This window comes from Peromyscus leucopus, chromosome 4, assembly GCF_004664715.2.
Source record: "Peromyscus leucopus breed LL Stock chromosome 4, UCI_PerLeu_2.1, whole genome shotgun sequence".
Taxonomy (NCBI): Eukaryota; Metazoa; Chordata; class Mammalia; order Rodentia; family Cricetidae; genus Peromyscus; species Peromyscus leucopus.
Genome location: NC_051066.1, coordinates 27,369,183 through 27,390,627, shown reverse-complemented (window position 1 = coordinate 27,390,627; position 21,445 = coordinate 27,369,183). Strand labels below are relative to the sequence as shown.

The 21,445-nt window shown below is 45.1% G+C and overlaps 1 protein-coding gene across 1 annotated transcript in view; it reads right to left on the bottom strand.

The window, feature by feature from the left end:
* Nucleotides 1-21,445, bottom strand: part of Kif5c (kinesin family member 5C) — a 158,915-nt gene that overhangs the window by 71,276 nt on the left and 66,194 nt on the right. Inside the window, exons 5-10 of the mRNA XM_028879329.1 lie at nt 17,287-17,335; nt 16,978-17,033; nt 16,144-16,231; nt 12,879-13,003; nt 10,422-10,526; nt 9,921-10,069 (exon numbers count right to left, since the gene is read on the bottom strand). Of these exons, the coding sequence (XP_028735162.1) occupies nt 9,921-10,069; nt 10,422-10,526; nt 12,879-13,003; nt 16,144-16,231; nt 16,978-17,033; nt 17,287-17,335 (572 nt within the window). The remainder of the gene's footprint in view (nt 1-9,920; nt 10,070-10,421; nt 10,527-12,878; nt 13,004-16,143; nt 16,232-16,977; nt 17,034-17,286; nt 17,336-21,445) is intronic.

Sequence of the window (21,445 nt, the reverse complement as noted above, 5' to 3'; positions counted from 1 at the left end):
CTATGAGTTGGCCCATCCCAACACTGAATCTATGAACTGTTGGATCAGCTGAAGGGAACGAACCTACAGATCCAAAACAGCAGGGTCTCCACAACACAGGACAACAACAGGATATCCAAGAGGAGCCCCAGTGAGAGCCCATTATCAATGGTGTGGCAAAGCCAAAGGCCTCAAGCCAGACCAATGACTCATGGCAATGAATACTTGCATGTAAAGGTGAGCAGACTAAAAGGTAAACTGTGACTCAATGGGCCACACTACAGCTTCTACAAGATTCTTCTCTTCTCTTCTCTCTCTCTCTCTCTCTCTCTCTCTCTCTCTCTCTCTCTCTCTCCTCTCTCTCTCTCTCTCTCTCTCTCTCTCTCTCTCTCTCTCTCTCTCTCTCTCTTTTCTGCTTGGTTTGGTTTGGTTTGGTTTTTCTTTTGAATTTGGTTTTGTTTTGGGGAGAGAGGTTGAAAGGGCAGAGGACAGGTGTGAGGGGACAGGGAGATAAGTAAAATTGGAATGCCTGATGTGAAACTCACAAAGAATCAATAAAATTAAAAAAAAAAACAAAAAACAGAATATCTTGAAAAAAAGAAAGATTTATTTTCAGTCAAGTGTGATAACAGACATCTTTAATCCCAGCAAAAAAAAAGGGAGAGCTAGGGAAATCTCTGTCTAGGCCAGTCTAGTCTACTTAGTGAGTTCCAGGACTGTTGGTGCTACACAGAGACAGCCTATCTCAAACAAACAAACAAACAAACAAACAAACATGTGTGTGTGTGTGTGTGTGTGTGTGTGTGTGTGTGTGTAACATGCAGGCCTGGTGCCCAGGAGAACAGAAGGGCACTGGATCCCCTGGAACTCGAGAGACAGATGACTGTGGTCACCACACAGGCACTGGGAGCCAAACCTGGGTCCTCTGCAAGAGTAGGAAGTGCTTTAACCTGAGTCGTATCTCCAGCCAGGCCTGGGCTCTAGCTTGGGTTTTTCCTTCTTTCGTTTGTTTTTTTTTTTTTTTTTTTTTTATTTATTGGCTTTAGAAATTTTTTTGATCATTTTCCCCTCTCCCAGCTCCTTAGATCCTCCTTCACACCTTCCTACCCACTCAACTCATGCTCTTTATCTCTCAAGGCCAGGAGGCCTCAACTCTACACAAAGAACTACAGGCAACTGAGGAATCCTGAGAGTGAGAGACACAACCTTCTCCAAGAAGAGCACACTAATTGTTCATACAATACCAAATGGCCAGCCCTGAAAACATATGTATGAGAAACGTTACACAGATTGAGTAGGTTATGTTTAGAAATATATACGGATATACATATGAATATATGTAACGACAATTAATGAAAAAAGAAGACATGAATTTGAAAGAGAATAAGCAGGGTATATTGGAGGGTTTGAAGGGAGGAAAGGGAAGGGGGAAATGATGTAACTAATTTCAAAAGAAAAAAATCAAAATAAACCCCAAAAAACATAAAAATGCCAAAAAGGAAACAAAAACAACAAAGCATCCAAACAACAGACTCTTCCAGGTACACGAGGGTTGACGCACACATGAACTAACTCACAGCCTGTGACAGCACACACAGGTGATACACGAGGGTCGATGCACACATGAACTAACTCACAGCCTGTGACAGCGCACACAGGTACACGAGGGTTGACGCACACATGAACTAACTCACAGCCTGTGACAGCGCACACAGGTGATACACGAGGGTCGGTGCACATATGAACTAACTCACAGCCTGTGACAGCGCACACAGGTACACGAGGGTTGACGCACACATGAACTAACTCACAGCCTGTGACAGCACACACAGGTGATACACAAGGGTCGGTGCACACATGAACTAACTCACAGCCTGTGACAGCACACACAGGTACACGAGGGTCGATGCACACATGAACTAACTCACAGCCTGTGACAGCGCACACAGGTGATACACGAGGGTCGGTGCACATATGAACTAACTCACAGCCTGTGACAGCGCACACAGGTACACGAGGGTTGACGCACACATGAACTAACTCACAGCCTGTGACAGCGCACACAGGTACACGAGGGTCGGTGCACACATGAACTAACTCACAGTCTGTGACAGCGCACACAGGTACACGAGGGGTCGGTGCACACATGAACTAACTCACAGCCTGTGACAGCACACACAGGTACACGAGGGTCGGTGCACACATGAACTAACTCACAGCTTGTGACAGCGCACACAGGTACACGAGGGTCGGTGCACACATGAACTAACTCACAGCCTGTGGCAGCACACACAGGTGATACACGAGGGTCACTGCACACATGAACTAACTCACAGCCTGTGACAGCGCACACAAGGCCCGCATGGGTTTAACCTGGATGACGTCTCAGCACACAGAGGAAAGGGGAGGTAGGCATCAAGTCCCGCTCCTAACCAAGAAGCTGTTTGCCATTGATGCCTGCTAGGAGCGGGGCAGTCAGTCTTCTCCAGTGGGGTGTCACTGGGTGTATCAACCACACTCCAGGGCAGGCCCCACGCTCAGTAGTTGGCCAATGCAAAAATGGCTTTGCCTTGTACACTCTATGTCAGGTCCCAACGAAACCCCGGACGAGGCTCACTCAGTCCCTGTGGCTCCTCCCAGCCCTGCTCACCCCGCCCCCATCTAACTTTTCCAGAGCCAAGGCTTCCCTTCCCTTCCCCAACTTCTTCCCAGTATACACCTGCCATTCCGGCCACACACTCTCTTGGGCCTCGGCTCCTCTTGGTCCACTTGCCCTCTCTTCTCTTTTCTCTCTTCTCTCTTCTCTCTTCTCTCTTCTCTCTTCTCTTCTCTTCTCTTCTCTTCTCTTCTCTTCTCTTCACTTCTCTTCTCTTCCTCGCTCACCACCCCTCCCCCACCTTCCCTGGTTCAGTCTAGACGCTTCCAGATGCCTCTGGCTGAATTCTCCCTCATATCTACCATAAACCCTCCCCTCAACCATACCTAGGAGCGATCATATCCTCATTTTCATTCACTTTAGAGACTGTCAAAAGGCTTTTGGTTCCTGGATCTTTTGTGGGTTTTTTTCCCCCTACTTATTCAGTGCCTAGAATCACACTAAAGAGCATTATATGGAGACTTAAACATGGCAAGTCAACATGGCTCCTGGTGCCCATGGCTTGGGAACCAAGCATAGAACGAGAGACGTGCCTTTACTGCTCAGCTTAGCTTCCAAAAGAATTTCAGGTAGTTCATAGCACATGAACTCAGTAAGACAGCAGGAACCAAGGAAGACTCTTCAGGCCAGTTTTATAATTTTGTCTGAAGCCCAACAGTCATACATTGCTTAAAATTAGGGTTTACTCAGAAATGCATCAGGAAGCATTATGCCAACATCCCTGAGTGTGTTTACACAACTAAGATGGATTGGACATCACTAAGGTGATATAATCTCATGTGACAGTTTGTTGTTATGCAAAGAGCATGGCCAGATAGGGTGGGGACACTATCTCTGTGGCCCAGGTGAACAAGCCAGTGACTTTCTAGAGCTGTATTCTAGCTATTTACTACTGAAACTACAAGAGCCTGTGATTACCCTAATGTGTGCTATTTACAGCTGGAACCCCAGGCAGCATTGAGCAAAATCCTAACCAATGACTCCTTGGGGGCAGAATCCCCATTTAATCTTGCTTCTGTCCTAAAAGATCCACTTGGCAAGACAAAGCCCACTCTGTGGATGCCAATGGTGTCTGTGTTACAGCTTTTCTTGTGTTACCTTGCTGCAGAGATTCAAATACCACTTCAGTAATGTGTCGTCTGGGCGTGCCTGGGAATCAGATCTCGGCTCCCTCCAGGGAGAAATGAGGCCAAGTTTTTTTTAAAGGCCTTAAAGCTAATGCCTCAGGGAAGACAGCTCCAAGTGCAGCCAACAGTGATCAGAGACCACAGCACACCCTCACTTGGATATAAACACTGAGATGGTTATATTAGGAAAGATTCTCTTTAAAAAGTCTCCTGAGGAATGCAAAGAAGACAACCACCTTTCTGCTCTCAAGCATCATCATCTTCCCAGCATCCCTCAGGCCCTCCATCCCCGAGTGTCCAGTTCACACATGAAGAGGCACACACTCAGGTTCTGAGAGAACTAAGCATGTCTACTTTAACAGCTGAGGCTGAGCACTCACACCTGTCATTGAAGGCATCCCCATTGTGTGGCACTTGAAAAAAGTCCTCCACACAACGAAGGAGACCCACAGTTAGTGGATGGAATCACTCTACACCCTGGAAAGTCCCATCCCTGCCTGTTTCCTCATTGATCTCGTCTACTTACACTCCCTGGCAATAGTTCTAATGGACATGCACACTGGCTGTGCTGGTTCTTGGTACCTCTAGCATCAGCATCTTCCTTTGCTCTTCAGGTGTTCCAGCGAGTGCTGGCATTTGAATAAGGAGCTCTGAACAACCTCAATGCATAGAAAAGTCTGTAATGCATGCTTTACACAGTAAGTGTTGGGAGAAACGGGGGAGAGAGGGAAGGAGATGGCAGTGCCCTTTGTGGAGGGTAGGATGGTAGTCCAGGTATCCGTTTCCATCTGTCAGGGTTTAACAAGGAAACAGAGAGAGATAAGGATATAGACCCCAATAGACATACAACGTATTCTTCCTTAGTTTTCTAAGGAAACTGGCTCATGTGTATGTGGGGGCCATCAAAGCTCAAGTCAGGTCCAAGCAGCTGGCTGGAAATGCAGATGCAAGCATGTTTTCTGGTCTTCAGTTCTCCCTGGGAAATCCCAGGCTGTGCTTTTCAAGGCCTCTATGATGAAAGGAGGACCATGCTCATTACACAGGTTTATCTATCTACTTGACTCAGCCAACTGAGTATTGTTACATATTTTGTTTGTGTTCTGACAAATAAAGTTTGCCTGGAGATCAGAGGGCGGAGCTAGCCACTAGTTAACCATAGAGGCCAGACAGTGTTGGCTCACACCTTTAATCCCAGCACTTGGGATTAAAACATATCAATAAAAACTTATTAATAAATTGTAATAGAGATACTCAATAAAGACAGATTCAGAGGGGGAAAACCTCTAAACGGTTTACAGAATGTTTGAAAAATGTGTGTAGGCTTGGAAGAGAGAAGAGAAAGGGTAGAAACAGTCTTAGATTAATAAAATGATTTAAAAATAATAATAAAGTCCTTAAAAGGGAGTAGAGTAATACAATATAATAAGCCATGTAAAAATGGAAAATATAGAGAGAATCTGGATTCTATATTTTATTGCGTTGTCTTTGGATTTTTTGAACTGTTAATGGGCAAATGATAACTGCTGAGAGACATTTGATTGTAAAAGCTACTAAATTAAACCAACCTATATATTTTAAAAATATCTTGACTTCAAAATTTAATTCAAAAGACATGTTACTTTGGGAAAGAAGTTCTGCTTTTATTTCCACAGGAAATGAGAGGCTCTAGATTCATTCTGGGTTAAGAAAAATCAGGTTTGAGCAAGGAAGAACCCCCCTGAAAAATCTCTGATGGGAGTGGATGGCCCAGATGATCCAACATTTCAGAGTGCCTCTGTTGCAGTTTCCTCTGAGTTCTACATTCAAAACAGCTTCAAGGATGCTGGCTGAGATGAACCAGCCTCATAGAATTCTCCAGTCAGGACTTGATCATAATCCTGAATTTTCTCAGGGTCCCCCAAAGATTACCAGTGTCCCCAATCAACAGGAAGTAGTCTAGAGAACTATACCCACATTCCCAAAAGATGGATCATGGATTTTTATTATCATTTAAGGGGAGCTGGGCACAAGTTGTTATTGATTGGTATTGGTCAAGAAAAAAACTGAACAAAGGAGATTAGATTCAGGGATCTTGTAAAAAGAAAAGAGGGGGATATAGAAATGTGGTGATGCAACTTAGGATAGAAAGTGAATAAGGTACAACACTTTGGACTCACCAAGATATGATAGATAATGGAGTATTTTCTCTGAATTTGTCAAATGCAAATAGACTAGACATTGTTAATATAATTCCTGCCTATAGTTATCATGCATATTGTATTTAGGCAAAAAGTAAAAATGTTGTATGATATTTTGTTTGTGTTCTGACAAATAAAGCTTGCCTGGAGGGTGGAGCCAGCCACTAGTTAACCACAGAGGACAGGTAGGTAGAGACAGGATCTCAACCCCACTTCATTCGGTCTGAGGATTTGTAGAGGTAAGAAGTCTCTAGTGGCTGCTGCTCTGCTTCTCTGATCTTTCAGGTTATTACCCCGATATCCGACCCTTGTTTTTATTGATAAGACTAATTATCCATAAACGTCTAAAAACTACTGTCAGAACAATAGCTAGATCAGTGTTTGATGGAAGTGCCTAATCGTGTATTTGGGTACAAAATTAACATCACAACTTCTGATCTGCCCTGAGTCTCACTTGCAGTGTAGACATCTACACTTTCCTCAGAACACACTTCTGCTCCAAAGCACTCTCCAGGCCTGGAAAGAGCTCGCTGCTTCTGAGAGAAAAGGCTAGTGAGTGAGAAGGAATTAAAACCCTGGCGACCAGTGAAGAGCTGGCCTCTAGTTAAACTTACGCCACACAATATCTTTCTTTTCCTCCAAGAGCTCCCGTTACCCCAATGGTGTCTCAACAACAGGCCCTCCAACAGAGGTGATTTAATTCTTGGTTTTATGTCAAGTGCACCAAAGAGTGTGCCTTAACTAAGCTGCTCACTCTGTCTCTGCAGGTAATTTGTTCGCACATTCTTGTGACATGAATTTTACATGTACACTATTCAGTCTCTGACAAATCCAGCTGTCACTATGGCAGGTGGCTTGATTAAAATGATGGCATCGTTTCCCTTTGGAAGCAGTGCACACCAGGAACAAAAAGATTATTACTCTTCTCGAGTTATCAATCCCCTTTCACATTCAACATACAAACAGGCTGAATTATTGGTGCTGGCCCAAGGCACACTGCCTCAGGCCTTCCTGCACTGATTGGTGTGTCCCTCAGGGTCTCCTTCCCTTCACACACACACACACACACACACACACACACACACACACACACACACCACCCAAACAAATCAAAACACATTAAACAGACTTCTAAGATAATGGGGTGATTTGAGTGCACACATCTGAAAGTTACAAATATCTTCTTGAAAAATGCTAGAAAAAATACTATGGAAGAGTAATTAAAAACTAAAGAATAAAATTCCATAGTCTAGAAGAAAAAAATGTTCACAAAAATGTTTTAATTTGGTGTTTTGATTCTCAGATATCTGGACTACCTGTTGCTCTCTGACACACAGACAGAAGTGTCTACTTCTGCACTAGCAAAGCGCTGGGCACTCAGAGGACTAAAGAGACAAGCTTGATCAAATAAGACCTAAACAGCCTGGATTTTCCTCTCTGAATCCAGTACTAAACCTAGAATCTTAAGGAAGGCTGGCTAGACTCTTTGCAGGGTGCCCTCAGGCACCTGTAGACTGTGGCCTTTTTACAACTTCAAAGCACGTTATCGTTTCTCCAGTCCAGGAAAAATATATACTTCCCCTGTGACCTTGAGAGAATCACAGAACTTAGGCTGCCCAAGGTTCTTCAACAAGAACAAAATGAACACTGGCTATCTGGCACGTGGGACACACACAGCGGCTTTTCTGAGTTCAAAGTGCTTAATCTTAATAGCTATCAGATTCCATGTCTAATCTGATGTTCAGACCCAGGTCTGCTGTATAATTGGGTTCAATGCATATGGTTAACAACAAAGCCGATAAAAGGCCCATAGAAAAGTCCACTCTCCTTAATGAACCAATTAGTTAGCATGCATAGAGAAAAAAGGAAGAAGCCACCACATATTTCTGACTACTTACTAGAAGGCAAACTAGATCCAAACCCAGGTCAATGTCTAGGGACAGTGATGTCACAGCTCAGCAAGGATCCTGCATCATGACCTAATACCCTAATAAAACTTATCTGGAAGATCAGAGAAGCAGAACAAGCCACAGCCAACCTCACCTCACCAACTTCTCAGTTGATCCTGTTTCCACGAATCCTCAGACTGAAAGCTTCTGAGTCCTCACTCAAATGGATCTCAGCTGAACTGCTGCTAAAAGTCTAAAAGCTTAAAAGCCTCCAGTTCCTGGTCCTCATGCTTTATGTACCTTTCTGCTTTCTGCCATCACCTCCTGGGATTAAAGGCATGTGTCTAGATGTCAAGTCCTGGGATTAAAGGTGTGTGCCACCACTGCCTAGCTCTGTTTCCAGTGTGGCCTTGAACTCACAGAGATCCAGACAGATCTCTGCCTCCCGAGTAACAGGATTAAAGGTGTGTGTGCCACCATTTTCTGTTCCAGATAAGTTTTATTAGGGTACACAATGTATCACCACATATAGTGTTTCCTCACCCATTAGTTCTTGAAGTGAAATTCTATTTCATTCAAATGTGTTCCTTATATTACAACGCTGTTCCTTATTTCCAGTCTAGTCTTATCCACTACTATGAACTTTCCAACCCTCAGTACTGCTGGAGTTTAAGGTGGAAGAAGGGGAGCTTGACATCAGCAGGAACCCCCTCTGTACCAGCCCCTGGGCACAGTAAATAGAAGCAGCTCAATCATCCCCCCAAAAGTCCTTGGAAGGAACCACTCCATCTCTATGGCAAAGAGATGTGAGGCTCCGAGAAGTCAAGGAGAGAGCGGCCCAATGGGGAGACAAAGGTGTCTCCCTGCTGCACTGCCACTGCCTCATTAGCCTAGTCAAGGACGTCATTTAGGAGGAAGAAAATCATCCAAATTCAGATGGAAAGATAGATTAGTTCTACAACATTTCAACACAATTATTAATTATTTAGACAGCCCAAAGGTGCCACAGCTGAATAATCCTATGTTCTGTTGAAACTCGGGAAACGATTAGGATGTGATGCAGTTCAAGCAAGCTGTAACTATTTCCCATTACAGAATGCCCACCCCATCAGCCCCATCCGAAACTACTTCTTGGGCATCATCATATGACACATACTCCTAGGACTAAAGCAGGGGTGCACTGGAAACCCCACTAACACCCAAGGCAATAAGAGCTACAGACACAGCAGCTCCTCAGCTGCTAACATTGAATGTAACGATGGTAGGATAATCCAAATCTCACAACATCTGTTCCGGCTCAGTCCCATGAGCACCAAAGATGCTCAGATCACCCAAAACATCAGCATCACAGGTTTAGGTAACCAACCTCCCAAAAAAGCACAGCTGAGAAGATGGGGGTCTGGCAAACTAAGCAAACAAGACTGAAGGAGGTCGGCTGTGGGCAGCCGGGCAAGGTGAAAAACAGTGCGTTAAGAAAGGTAAGGAAGGTAAGACCCCACATACACATGGGAAGATTGTGTTCATCACCAAGCTCTTCATGCCCACCCATCTGCTAAAACCTGCAGAAGCAGGGCATGTTGACTCAGGCCTTTCAAACAGTGAGAAGGTGGTCATCCTCCACCCTTATCCTCCAAATACACCCCAGGCCTCCCATCCTCAGAGTTAATGCATCTGATTTCTTTCCTCCGTTATTTATGCCTCTACTCTATCTTTATCTAACTTTCTGATTGTTTTTATGAACAACTTTGCAATGGATTCCAGGTTCCAGTTAAAGGTAGTTCTCCATCTTCAGATTTCCGTATGTGAAATTGTATAGTGCTAAAGGCTAAGCTTCAAGTCCATTTTGAACAAAAATACCAACGAGTAGGGTATTTTGTTTTGTTTTATTCAACATCATCCTTACAACAGGCACATTCCTGACCACTACTAAAAACATAATCCCTGTGGCCTCAGTAAGTAATGCTTCAAGTTTACAGATCATCTGCTAGAGGCAATGTAATAATTATTTGCCCCTCTGACCATTGCCCCAAGCCATTCACACCTAAGACCTATATCGTGGCTCAGAGCAAGGGTTCTGAGACCCCACACGCACCTCTGTCCAAACATCAGCGTGGACTTGGTTTCAGCTTCATTGAAGACTGAAGGAGAGCAGCAAATAACAATTGTGGTCCTGCAGTTCCCACCCAGAGAGTCCTGGAGAATCCGAGTCATCTTGCTGTCCCGGTATGGCACATGTGTTTTCTATTTAAGAGAAGAAGGAGTATTGGTTCTGACAGCCCATTCAAAGAAAAACTACAGAAACAAGCAAGCAAGCCAAACTTAGAAACATGTGGAATAAGAATCTGCAGCCAGGTCTTCGGATCTTGCCAAAGAATGTCCATTCAGTGACCCATGTCATTGGAAGTTAGCATCACCATTCATACTTTCTAGTGGAGTGGATCTCCCAGCAACGAGCGCCCCAGCCAGGAATCCCTCTGCTCTCTTCCAAAGAGGAAAACAAATGAATGTCTGGGATGTGTGGCAAAGAGAGCACACAAACCCCAAAGGCAGCTTCCCATAATACTATTTAATAGATGGCGACAGGATTACTTACTGTCCCTTCTGCCAAGGCAGAGATCACATTTCCAAGAGCAGACAAAGACTTGTTGATGTTTTTAGCTTCATCGAGAACAGCTCCCTCGGCACCGGTTTTGCTGACCTACCAGCGGACAGAGAAAGCGGTGAGGCCAGGGACAGCACAGAAGAGAAAATGCAAACTGGCGGAGGGGCAGCAGGCAGACCCTCCAGGAAAGCAGGGAATGAAGTGAGTAAGAATCACAGTGATCCAGCTGTCCCTGGAGCCCCAGGCTGCGGATCTGATCTCTCCTGCTGTCATTTTCCTCTCAATTGGGTTTTAGTGGAGTGGCTGAAATGTCTCAAGTGGGAGAACTGTAGATACTTCCCCAGGGGACATCCATCCAGGAAAACCAGGCTCCCGAAGTGCTGTCACCGCAGTGAGTCGGGTCCTGGGGGACTAAACCACAGCCTCCCCGCTGGATGGGGTCCGGCGGGGCACAGTGAGGAAAACATTTAGGAGCCCCAGTTTCAGGCAAAGGACTAAAGAAGTGGGCGTGCTGACTCTATCCCTTCTCTGCTTCTTTCTGGACCAAGGAGGGAGGGATGGGGTACCTAAAAAGACTTAGGGAGCTGTGGAAAGACAAGGATACATGTCTTGCACTGTAAATTTGGTTTGCTGCTACAGCCCTCCACACATGGTGCTTCCTCTACTGCATTAGTACAGATAATTTCACATTTACAGCATTTCCTCTAGGTAGAGAGGTTTACAAATCCTGCCATTTTTTTTTAAAGGAAGGGAGGGGACTCAGTAAGGGTTGTCCTGGCTGCCTAAGCAGAAGCTACAGAGTCAACAGCTGCTCTCTAAAAAAAGGAAGGAGGAGACGTAACTTTAAACTGAACAAAGATGGACTTCAACTACATATGAAGGCAAGTCCCCGCCCTCAATAACAGAGGGGAATGCTTTTGGGTGGGTGGGGGGTGTTCTGAAAATAGGACGGACTTCTTCTGTCCTGGAACTGTAGAGGGCAGCTTGCTTGCACACAGAGACATCGTGGAGTGATGGGCCACAAAAAGCAGCGGCCTATTGCAGGAGTTTTTAGACGATCTCTCATTTGAGCATCTTAACTCCGTGAACTATTCAGAGCAGGGACTATCTATCACCTTCCATTGGCAGGCAAGGACAATGAGCTCCAGAGATGTCCCTCCGCCAGCCTAAGGGAAGGATGGCTCCCTGAGGTAATGGGAACTAAAGCCCAGAGCTCTGTTCTCAAGATAGTACAGTCATACGGATTCATCCAGGGAAAAGGAAAACAGACAGGAACAAACAAAACTCCAGGAGGACACTTGAAATAGCTCGTAAGTGCCATTAGCAAGAAGTGCCAACTGCCAGCAGGAGGCAGGTGTCAGGGGTATTTCAGTCCTAAAGAACTCATCTCCACACGGCTCTCTGCACAGGCCTGTACCAGGCACAGCAGTCAAGTCAGTGGTCAGGCTACGGCTGAACGATGTGCCCCCTTCAGCCTCATGAGTGATCAAGAACATGGCCAGCTCACACACAGAACATATGAGATGCCCAGCCAAGAAGAGCCAATGTCTTTCCTCTTGGGACAAAGACAAGTAAGAGAACAATTCGAACAGCTGTGACTTACGTGAATGTTCGTGGCCATGGTTAGAGTTCGGGAACTTAGCAGCGTGAGGCATTAAGTGGCAGTCAGTGGCAATCACCTGTACAGCTAGGCAGACTGATGGAGACATCCAGCTGATGTCACTGATGAATGCAGGAAGGGGCATTGTGCATGTGTACTAGCTCTATGATGCTGTCTAAAGGGGTTGTGTCCTGCCAGAGTACGGCAGTGGAAACATCCCCTGGCGCTGTGCAGGGGACTGGGAGGGGAAAATGGTGATTCTGGATGTGGTCTTAGCCAGTTCCTGGGGGCACAGAATTGAGTCCAGGTGTGTAGAGAGAGTCACAACAAAATCAAAGAAGGCTTCATAGCCAGAGGAACCAATGTCACTCATATGAGACTGTCACTTCAGACCCACTACCAGGAGAACTGGAACACTAGGAGAGCCCGGGTTCCAGACCTTTCCTCAGCAAGGCAAAGCTGCAGAAGCAGAGCCACCATGTTCCAGTGACAGGACCCGTCCTAGCCTACTGGAGTCTGTACACCAGACAGCTCCCTCCATCCCAAGAGAGCCAGCCCCTCCCCCTTCGTGAGGCTGCCTTACCAGGCTAAGTCACGTTAACCCTGGCCAATGCCACAGGCCCTACTAAGCGTAAATGAACATGAGCCTTTGAAGTACAGCCCTCCGACACAAAGAGGGAACTTTTGGACCAGAAAAGAAAATGAGAAAACCAAGAAACTTGACAGTACCATGCCTCAACATTTTAAACCTCTTTAAAACCAGGGAGCAAAAGGCACAAAAATCATACAACTGTACACTTGAGCAAATAACGGGGAAATTATAGATACTATAAATCAGAGCCAATTACCTTTTCACTCCCAGCCAAATCAACCAAATACAGCTTCCCACTGAGTTTTTTTTCAGTCTCCACATTCTCTTGTTTAATGTTAATCAGGAAGATACTGTGACTTCTTGAGCTGTGTTCGTTCATGTCTGAAATGAAAAATGGTTTATTGCCCCACAGAGAACATGTGAGCAGAGGTTGCAAACCTCTGGTCCTGAAAACACAACCAATCAAGTCCCACTCTCGCAGTTCTCCGCAGGTAATGCTGCTAATGTCAGAATGTATCTGAAGTCACTGTTTCTTCTTTCAAAAAAAACCCACTCATTCTAGAGATGACATATTTACAATGTCTTCAAGTAACAAAGGAATTAACCTGATGTTCTTGTTGAGAAGTTTAAAATGGCAGTGTCTCAGGGTCTGCCCTATATCCCACATCCTATACCAGTCTCACTCACCAAGAAGCTCACAGCTTCCTTGACAGTCCTGTGGAAACGCTCTGACTTTATCACAGTGTAGTGTGTGATATAGTTTGTCCTACTTGTGTGTAGTACCAGGTATTACCAGGACTATCATAAACTTACTTAAAGGATGATTAGGACACACACCTATATAACCATGTTAAACACAGAGAGGCCTCGAGGATTAAATGTACTTCATTAGGTCAGGGTACCAGGAAAAATGCTTCCTTTTCCACCATAGCCCGGCAAGTGTCCCATCAACTTTCACCATCTCCCCAAAAATATCTTACTAGATTGTTTCTAAAAACTCTGGAGATCCCATTTTAAAAAATCCCAAATGCCGGGCCTTTTAATCCCAGCACTCAGGAGGCAGAGGCAGGCAGATCTCTGAGTTTGAGGCCAGCCTGGTCTACAGAGTGAGTTCCAGGACAGCCAGGGCTACACTGAGAAATTCTGTCTACAAAACCCACCCCCTAAAAAAAGTCACAAATAACAAGCAAATTTAGCAACATTGCAGGCTACAAAGTCAACATGTAAAGAGCATTTATGTTTTTATATATTACTAACAATGCCTGACCAGAAATATTAAGAAAACAATCTATTTACAATAGCAATAGAAAGGATAAAATACTTAAGTATGAACTTAAAGAAAATGATAGGTTTTTAGACAAAAGCTGCAAAATGTTGCTTAAAAAATAGTAAAACAGATACAGATGAATGGAAATAGAACCCCACGATAATTTACTAAAAGATTTACTAGTGTTAAGACGTCAAAGTTGGGGCTGGGGAGATGGCTTTAAAAGACAAAACTCTGCTATAAAATCACGAGGACTGGAGTCTGGGTCCCAGAACCCATGGAAAAGCTGGGCAGGCACGGCAGCCATCTGCAGTCCTAGCCCTGGGGAGGCGGAGACAGATGAGCCCAGAGCAAGCCAGCTAGCTAGACTAGCTAGAACTGCTAAGTTCTGTATCGGTGAGAGAGGCCGCCTCCATCAAAATAAAACGTGAGGATGGAGCCAAAGAGACAGCCCACATCAGCTTCAGGCCTACACACACACACACACACACACACACACACACACACACCATGCACATGGACCTGCCCACATGTGATCCTGCTTACACACACCACCCATAGGTACCCATAAAGAACTGATAAAAAATATTAGCCAAAATAATCTAGGCAATACAACTGTAGCAAAATCTCAGTGATACTTTCCACAGAAATAGAAGCACCTATCTATCCTAAAATTTTAAAATTCATACAGACTCTCACAACATCCTGAACAGTCAGGCTGGTCTGGAAAATCAACACAGGAGCTGTGGAGATGGCCGGTTAGTGAAGCTGCTGCTGTGAAGGGTGAGAGCCCGAGTTCAGGTCCCAGCAGGGGAAGATGGGAGCGCTGTGGGGACAGATGGCGGGATGTTGCCCACAATGCAAATGGACTCAACTCAACAGAGCGCGCGCTGTTAAATATACTCAGCACACTAAAATAGGAGCAGGAGCTGGGGAGATGACTCAATGGGAAACGATGCTGGCTGTCAAGCCTGACGTCTGAGTTCAATTTCCAGGGCCCACGTGTTAGGGAGAACCAGCTCCCTGAAGTTGTTTTCGAACTTCCACGTGTACGTGTACACACAGGCACGCACGAGCACATGCATGCACCCATACACATACACACACTCACTCACTCACAAATGAATAACGTGGGATAAACCTTGACAAAATGACAAGCACACTAGTAACATCCTGGACCCTCAGCTCTGGAGCCGGCAGTCAATTCTGGGACACCATGAATAATTCATGACTGCCAGCTTAAGACACACAGTGAGAAAGTTTCGATGTGCACACGTGAGTTCCAGGCAGAACAGAAAGAATCGGTGTGTTCCTGAACTGTATTCAAGCGTAGGTCAGCTCTGAAAGCTGCCCCATCCACGAGCGTCATCTGACAAGCTGTGGGGTAGAGAAGAATTTCAGTTCTGGATCACAGACCTGGAGCGCATCCACGGAGGAGCCTTAGATCAGCTCCTAGAAGAGTCTCGACCAGTCCTCTGCTAGTGTTTGAATCTCTTCTAAACAGTAACTTCGCTCCCTTGCTTGGCAGCAGGCTTCACCTGGGGCAGCCGTCGGGGAGTTCTCCTGAGAGTTGGTTGAGCCTGTCTCCCTAGCCTCGGCGTCACATCATCACATCTTCCTCAGCATCAGAACTCAGAATATCGATGCACTGCACTGCCCACACATCCTCTCCTGAATTTTTTTTCCTCCTCCAAACTAGAAATTCTTAGTTCCTTCAGCTCTGTGGGAACTTAGACTTCTTTGTCCGCACCCTTCTGGAAAGGACAGCCCTAATCTCTTTAAAGAGCCTCTCCTGCTCCAGTACACGCGTGCAGCTCGCAGAGACTGGACACCGGAGCAGAAGCTGCCTGGCACGTCAGCTTCTGTGAGTGCGTCTACTGTAAGCCTGTGCTGGAGGGATTTTTTTTTTTTTTTTTTGGAAGCTGCCAGCTCTGCCCTGACTCCCTCTTTGCATTTACTCACCTTCTACAGAGGAAGAAACCCAATAGCTTTCCCTTGTGTGTGACATGAATTCATTAGCTCCGATATTTTTTTAAAACCTCTTATTAGAACCCAAGGATGCTCGCCCAACACTTGAAGACCTCAGAGTACTGCAAACGCTCACACTGCACATGGGCCAGAGTCTGTCTGCTCACAGCTCTCTGCTGCCTTCCCGTGCAAGCGTCACGTGTGCCTCCTCACCCAGCCGTCCTGCACGGAGGGCAGATACTGGGATTCTAGGTGACTGCACAAACGTCACCGCCGCCGCACTTACTTGTCACAGCCACATGTCGGTTTGCTTTGCCCTCATCTATCACATCCATGACCTCCTCGGGGCTCGACACAAACCGCTCGGTGCACCCCTGCAAGAGTCAAAAGCAGGTCAGGGTGGCCACCACAACAACTGGAAAGCAAGCGCATCTGAAAGCGGCTACACCTCCTCCTTTTCTTTTCTACAGGTACGATAAACAGAAAGGATGTGATGCTGCCCAACAGTGTTTCCTCCTTGCCCGGGGCTTGGAGTCTACATTAAAGAGAAGTAGGAGCTAGCTCTGGGAAAACTAGATGTAAAGCTGGGGGAAATGCTTTTTAAGCTCGTGTTCATACCCTACAGCAATATTTTCAGAAGGCAGAAACGACAAGGAGAAAATCTATGAGAAGGGAAGAAATGAGAATGCATTTCCTCACCTTCCGTCGTTATTTACCATTTCAGTCATTAACAGTAGGCATGATGCTACCACCATAGACTTCTGCGAGGCACAGAGCACAGACCATCGCATTCAATCCCAAACCTCTTTAAGATGAACCATACTAAATAGGAATATTTAAATAATAGCTTTCATAAGGAAGGCTGGGTATAATAGCTCATAGCTTATACACAGCTTAAGCACCAGGTTAGATCCCCAGCACCAAAAAATAATAAAAATAGTTTACATGCAGGAAAGCTACGATTGAAGAAGCTGAATGTTGATTTTTGTAGCCAATCAATGTTATAGATAAGGCATGGGGTTGGCAATGGCTTCTGGATACTCTTTAGAGCTCTCACGTAATAATCATTTGGACAGTGACTAGAGAGAAGTCGGCTGCATCCCCCCAGCTCTTCCCATACCTTTACATAGGGGACTCTGTTTTTATCTTCATGAACAGCCAAGTTGGTTTTGGACACTGTAGTGACAAAATGATGGCATGCAAAGAAGAAAAGGAAAGTTAAAACCCTGGGTGGCAAGAAGAATAGCAGTGCTTACACAAGACAGGCGAGTCTATTCTTTCATAATTTGCAAGTTAAACTGTGGCTGCGAAGAGCACACAGCCTGAAGGCAAACATCTCTCTAAATTTTCATCAGCTGCCCAGGCAGAAGGGCCCTAACTCCGCTCAACCCCCCGCTTGGACTTCAATTACAGAGCACACACAGCTTACCGTCAAGCAAGTCCCTTATTTTGTCCAAGTAGATCTCAAAATAGGAAACCTAGTTAAAGAGAAATGGGAATATAAATGCCATACCACATTTCAACAGCATTACTACTAAACTCACGAAAGCTTTTGCTGTGGCTGAGAAAAGGGGGTACCAAGGGAAGGTCACAGTCCTGAGCACAGAGCTGCAGGCGGCCCTCATGTGTTCCTCCTGCTTGCTCACTGCGACTACGCATCTCTCTAGCTCCACACTTTTGGCTCCTCTGGGCTCCACTCAGGTGCTAGACAGCCTGTTACAAGAGGACCCAAGTTCCTCCTAGGCTGAACACCAAGCAAATGTCCACGTGTGGTGACAGCCACAAGAGAAAACATCCCAAACCAGTGATGTTCATCTAGACCTCACCCAACTGCATGATACCACAGCCTCGTCGGGTCCATGGGAACACAGCTTACATGTTAACATGAAGGAAGCAAGGAGAAGCTAAGGATGTTTGAGACTACAGGGGCTCAGAAAGATACCTGGGAGAGCACTGCTGAAGGCAGCCAGCAGTGGAGTCTTTGAAGGATTGGAACAAACGTGCTTTAATGAAGACGACTGGCCAGGTATGGTGGCTTACGCCTCTAATCCCAGATCAGAAGGCCAAGCAAGAGGACTGTCGTGAATCTAAGGCCGGCCAGGACTATAGAATGATACTCTTTCTCAAAAACCAAGAGAACAAACCAAAAATGATTAGACTTTGTTAGGAAAGGGAGGCCTTCTACATAATTATTCTCAAACCTTAGCCCATCCGTACTTATATCAGTCCCTGCTACAGAACTGCAGCGCCCTGAAAACTGCCACAAGGGAACTGAAGCAGAGTTTTAGATATCGGAAGCCAGAAATCAGCTTCTAAATTCCCAGGTGACTCGTCTGATAGATGAAGTAATGAAATGCTTCAACTAAGAATCAATTCCAAGGAATTTAATGTACACAATAGCCTCAGTTTCCTGATCTGGCAAATGAGGCCATTTAGTCTTAAAGATGTGAAAAATTCTCTCCAGGATTTTGCACAGTTTGTTTCTGACTTTTTCATCCCAGATAAACTTTCCCCAAATTCATAAGCATCTTTGAAATACAAATAAGAGAATAGATGATAGAAAAATGCAGACGTGGGCTACATAATGGCATTCAACAACAGACCGCATATATGGTAGCAGTCCCATAAGATCATGCTGTCGCGATATCACAGATTCCTTATTTTGTATAAGTTATCTATGATGCTTACAGAATGATAAACCTGCTTACAGATTTCTCAGGATATATCCCATCGTTAGGCCAGCCATGATTATGACTGTTGGAAAGCTGGGCTCCGCCTACTCAGGTGAAACTTCAGGCCTGGACAAACTGTACCTCTAATTTGGGGACTATGAAGACACCTCTGCCCTGTCACTAATGTCTCTCCCAGCTTAGCTCTGGCTCATTAACTCCTGTGTGCCGCCATCTGGAACCACCCACTTCCCAGTTCCCAGCAGCTCTGAGATTCTAGATTTGAAATCTACAAGAAGCAGCTGGGTATCATAGTGTCTGCTCCTGGGTACCTGTACCTCTAATAACACCTGCCTGTTCATCTGCCCAACTCCTCATTCCATCTCTACTGGACACCCCTGACAGTCAAAAGTCTCCCTGCTCTCTCCTCCCGGTGCTTTGTTTTTGTTAATTTGCTCTGGTTGTCTAGAGGTTTTCCTTAGGGTTTGAACCCAGGACCTCACACATGCAAGGCTTATACTCTACCGCTGAGCTAAACCAGGCCTAACCGTTCTCTCCAATCTTTCAAGTTGCCACATTCCCCACTGACCAGTCCTCAAAGCCCAGTTTTAGTCATCTCTAGCCAGGCCCTCCCTGCAGCCAGCCCCAATCAAGTGCCAACCTATTCAAGTTCATGATTCTCTAACTGCCATTATTTCCCACTACCTCTGAGGTTTTCTTAATTAATATCTTCCATACATTCATACAATGCATTTTGATCATATTCACCCTCCACTTTCGAGAGCCTAAGCATGTGGTTTACTTCCACAAATTACAGAGAAAATTAATTACATCTAAACAGTAGTCAGGAACCATGTACTGCCAAGCCTGGCAATTAAATTCCTGTTCATTTTTAATGCAAGTTAAAATCAAATCCTGATTTATTATTTTCTGCTTTTGCGAGGTGTCAACATTCATTTTGTTATTTCAAATGCTTTGTGAGATCAGGTGAAAGGAAAATCAGTAGGCACTGTCTGTTGATAAACTACAGCATGATCAGAAAGAACATTTAAAACCTTTGTGGGGTGCATTAAGAAGCAGATTTTGAATACTGCCTTAATGGAGCCTCTTTTGGTTTAGCCTGTTAGCATGTAAGTTCAGAATGCAGAGTCCACAAAGCTAACACAGCCACTTAACATTCTTATTAACGGAAAAGCAAATTCAACTCTGAAATGCACGGTGGGAACCTGCACGTAAGATCTAACTCTAGAGACAGAGGAAATATTCTTCCCCTCCCCCACCATTTCAAGCCAGAGCTGTTCTGAATCATAGTAAGATTCTGACACAAGACACTAGTTCCAGGGCAGTAATTGGTTTAACATCTTATTCAGGATTATCACTTAAGACCTCTGCAGTAGTTTAAAGTGTGTCGGCATAAACAGTCTTAAAGAAGCACTAAGCCTCTAAATCTAGATCCCATCAAAGCAACAAGCTCTGGAGCCTCAGACGTAAGGAAGCCTGCTAGGGGAAAGGCAAGCTTTCACCAACGCGGCGACACGTGACGTGCTGGATGTAATTCATAATTGGGCAAACAGCCAGCAATGGCCTTTTGGAATGTAAATTTAGGAACAGTTTGTTGTAGAAAGAAATAAGGGGAGAGGTTGAAAATGTTTGATTGCTGCATTCACTTGTTTATTTTGTGTGGGGGTGGGAAGGGCCTGAGCCCTGGTGCACATGTGGAGAATGACCCGTGGGAGTCTGTTCTCTTCTTCCGCATGTGGTGCTCAGGGATTCAATTTGGGTTCCCGGGCTTGGCAGCAAAAGCCTTTACCCACTGAGCCACCTCACCAGCCCAGGGGGAAAAAAGCCTAATACAAACAAAAAGGTGCTAAGTATCAGTTTGGGGCTAGGGGCTATTTGGACCATCTGTCTATATCTGAGCTCCAGCTTCCTCGTGACTAACTCACAGGGTCATGTGTACTGACGTTCAAGCTTTCAGGACCACTGATCTACCCAGCTCTAAGCCTTCTTAGAACAGTCTCTCCTCCCGGCCCTTCAACACCTCTAGTCACAAAGATGGAGAAGCAGACATGGTGTTTCTAAGGGAATACAAAGGAAGGGCAGGGACTACTCTAGATTGGCCAGTCAACCCCTTCAGAGGAGAACACAGACTTGGAAACAGTCAACAAGAAGCTGCCACGCTGCCCAAGACTCTCCCAACAAACCAGAGAAGCAGTCAGGAATGAGAGAAAGAGGCAAGTGGAAGTGCTGACGAGCAGGGATAGAAGGTACAGCTCGTTTCAGGGTGGTGCAAACAGTAAAGATTAAGATAACGACGATGACTATACAATTTAGGGAATTACTAAACTCTACCAAATTATGTTCTTAAAGGATTCATTTTATGCCATATGAACCATATCTCAATTGGTTGGTTTTTGTTTGTTTGTTTGTTTTGTTTTTTATTTTTTAGTTTTTTTACTTTAAAAGAAAGGAAAACCCAAGGCTGGAATTCCCTGATCTCCATAGCCTGCTCCACGTCAGCCACACAGTTTCTACCTTATGACATGTCTCTCTGCTTAAACAAGTAACCCTTCTGGGATTTACAAAGTTCAAATTTTATGATTTAATTGCTATAATAATAGAGTAGAAGTCTCCCTTTCAATTCCAACTTAATCGAGATCAGTGGTTCTGAGTTAAAATAAAATAACAAGGAGGAAGAGGAAAAGGATTAATTCCCTTCCAACACTTCTCCAAAAGGGAAGAAGGAGTCACATACAGGGGAGCGGGAGTGGGCATCCCCTTTGAGAGTCACATTATTCAAGACAACATGAGACCTTGGACTAAGTTTAGCCTTGCTCAACAAAGTATTCTCCAAGTTTCTTTGGCCATATGATGCTTTTCTCTGGCAGCTTCCCTGTTGGTAACACATGGGATTGTGTT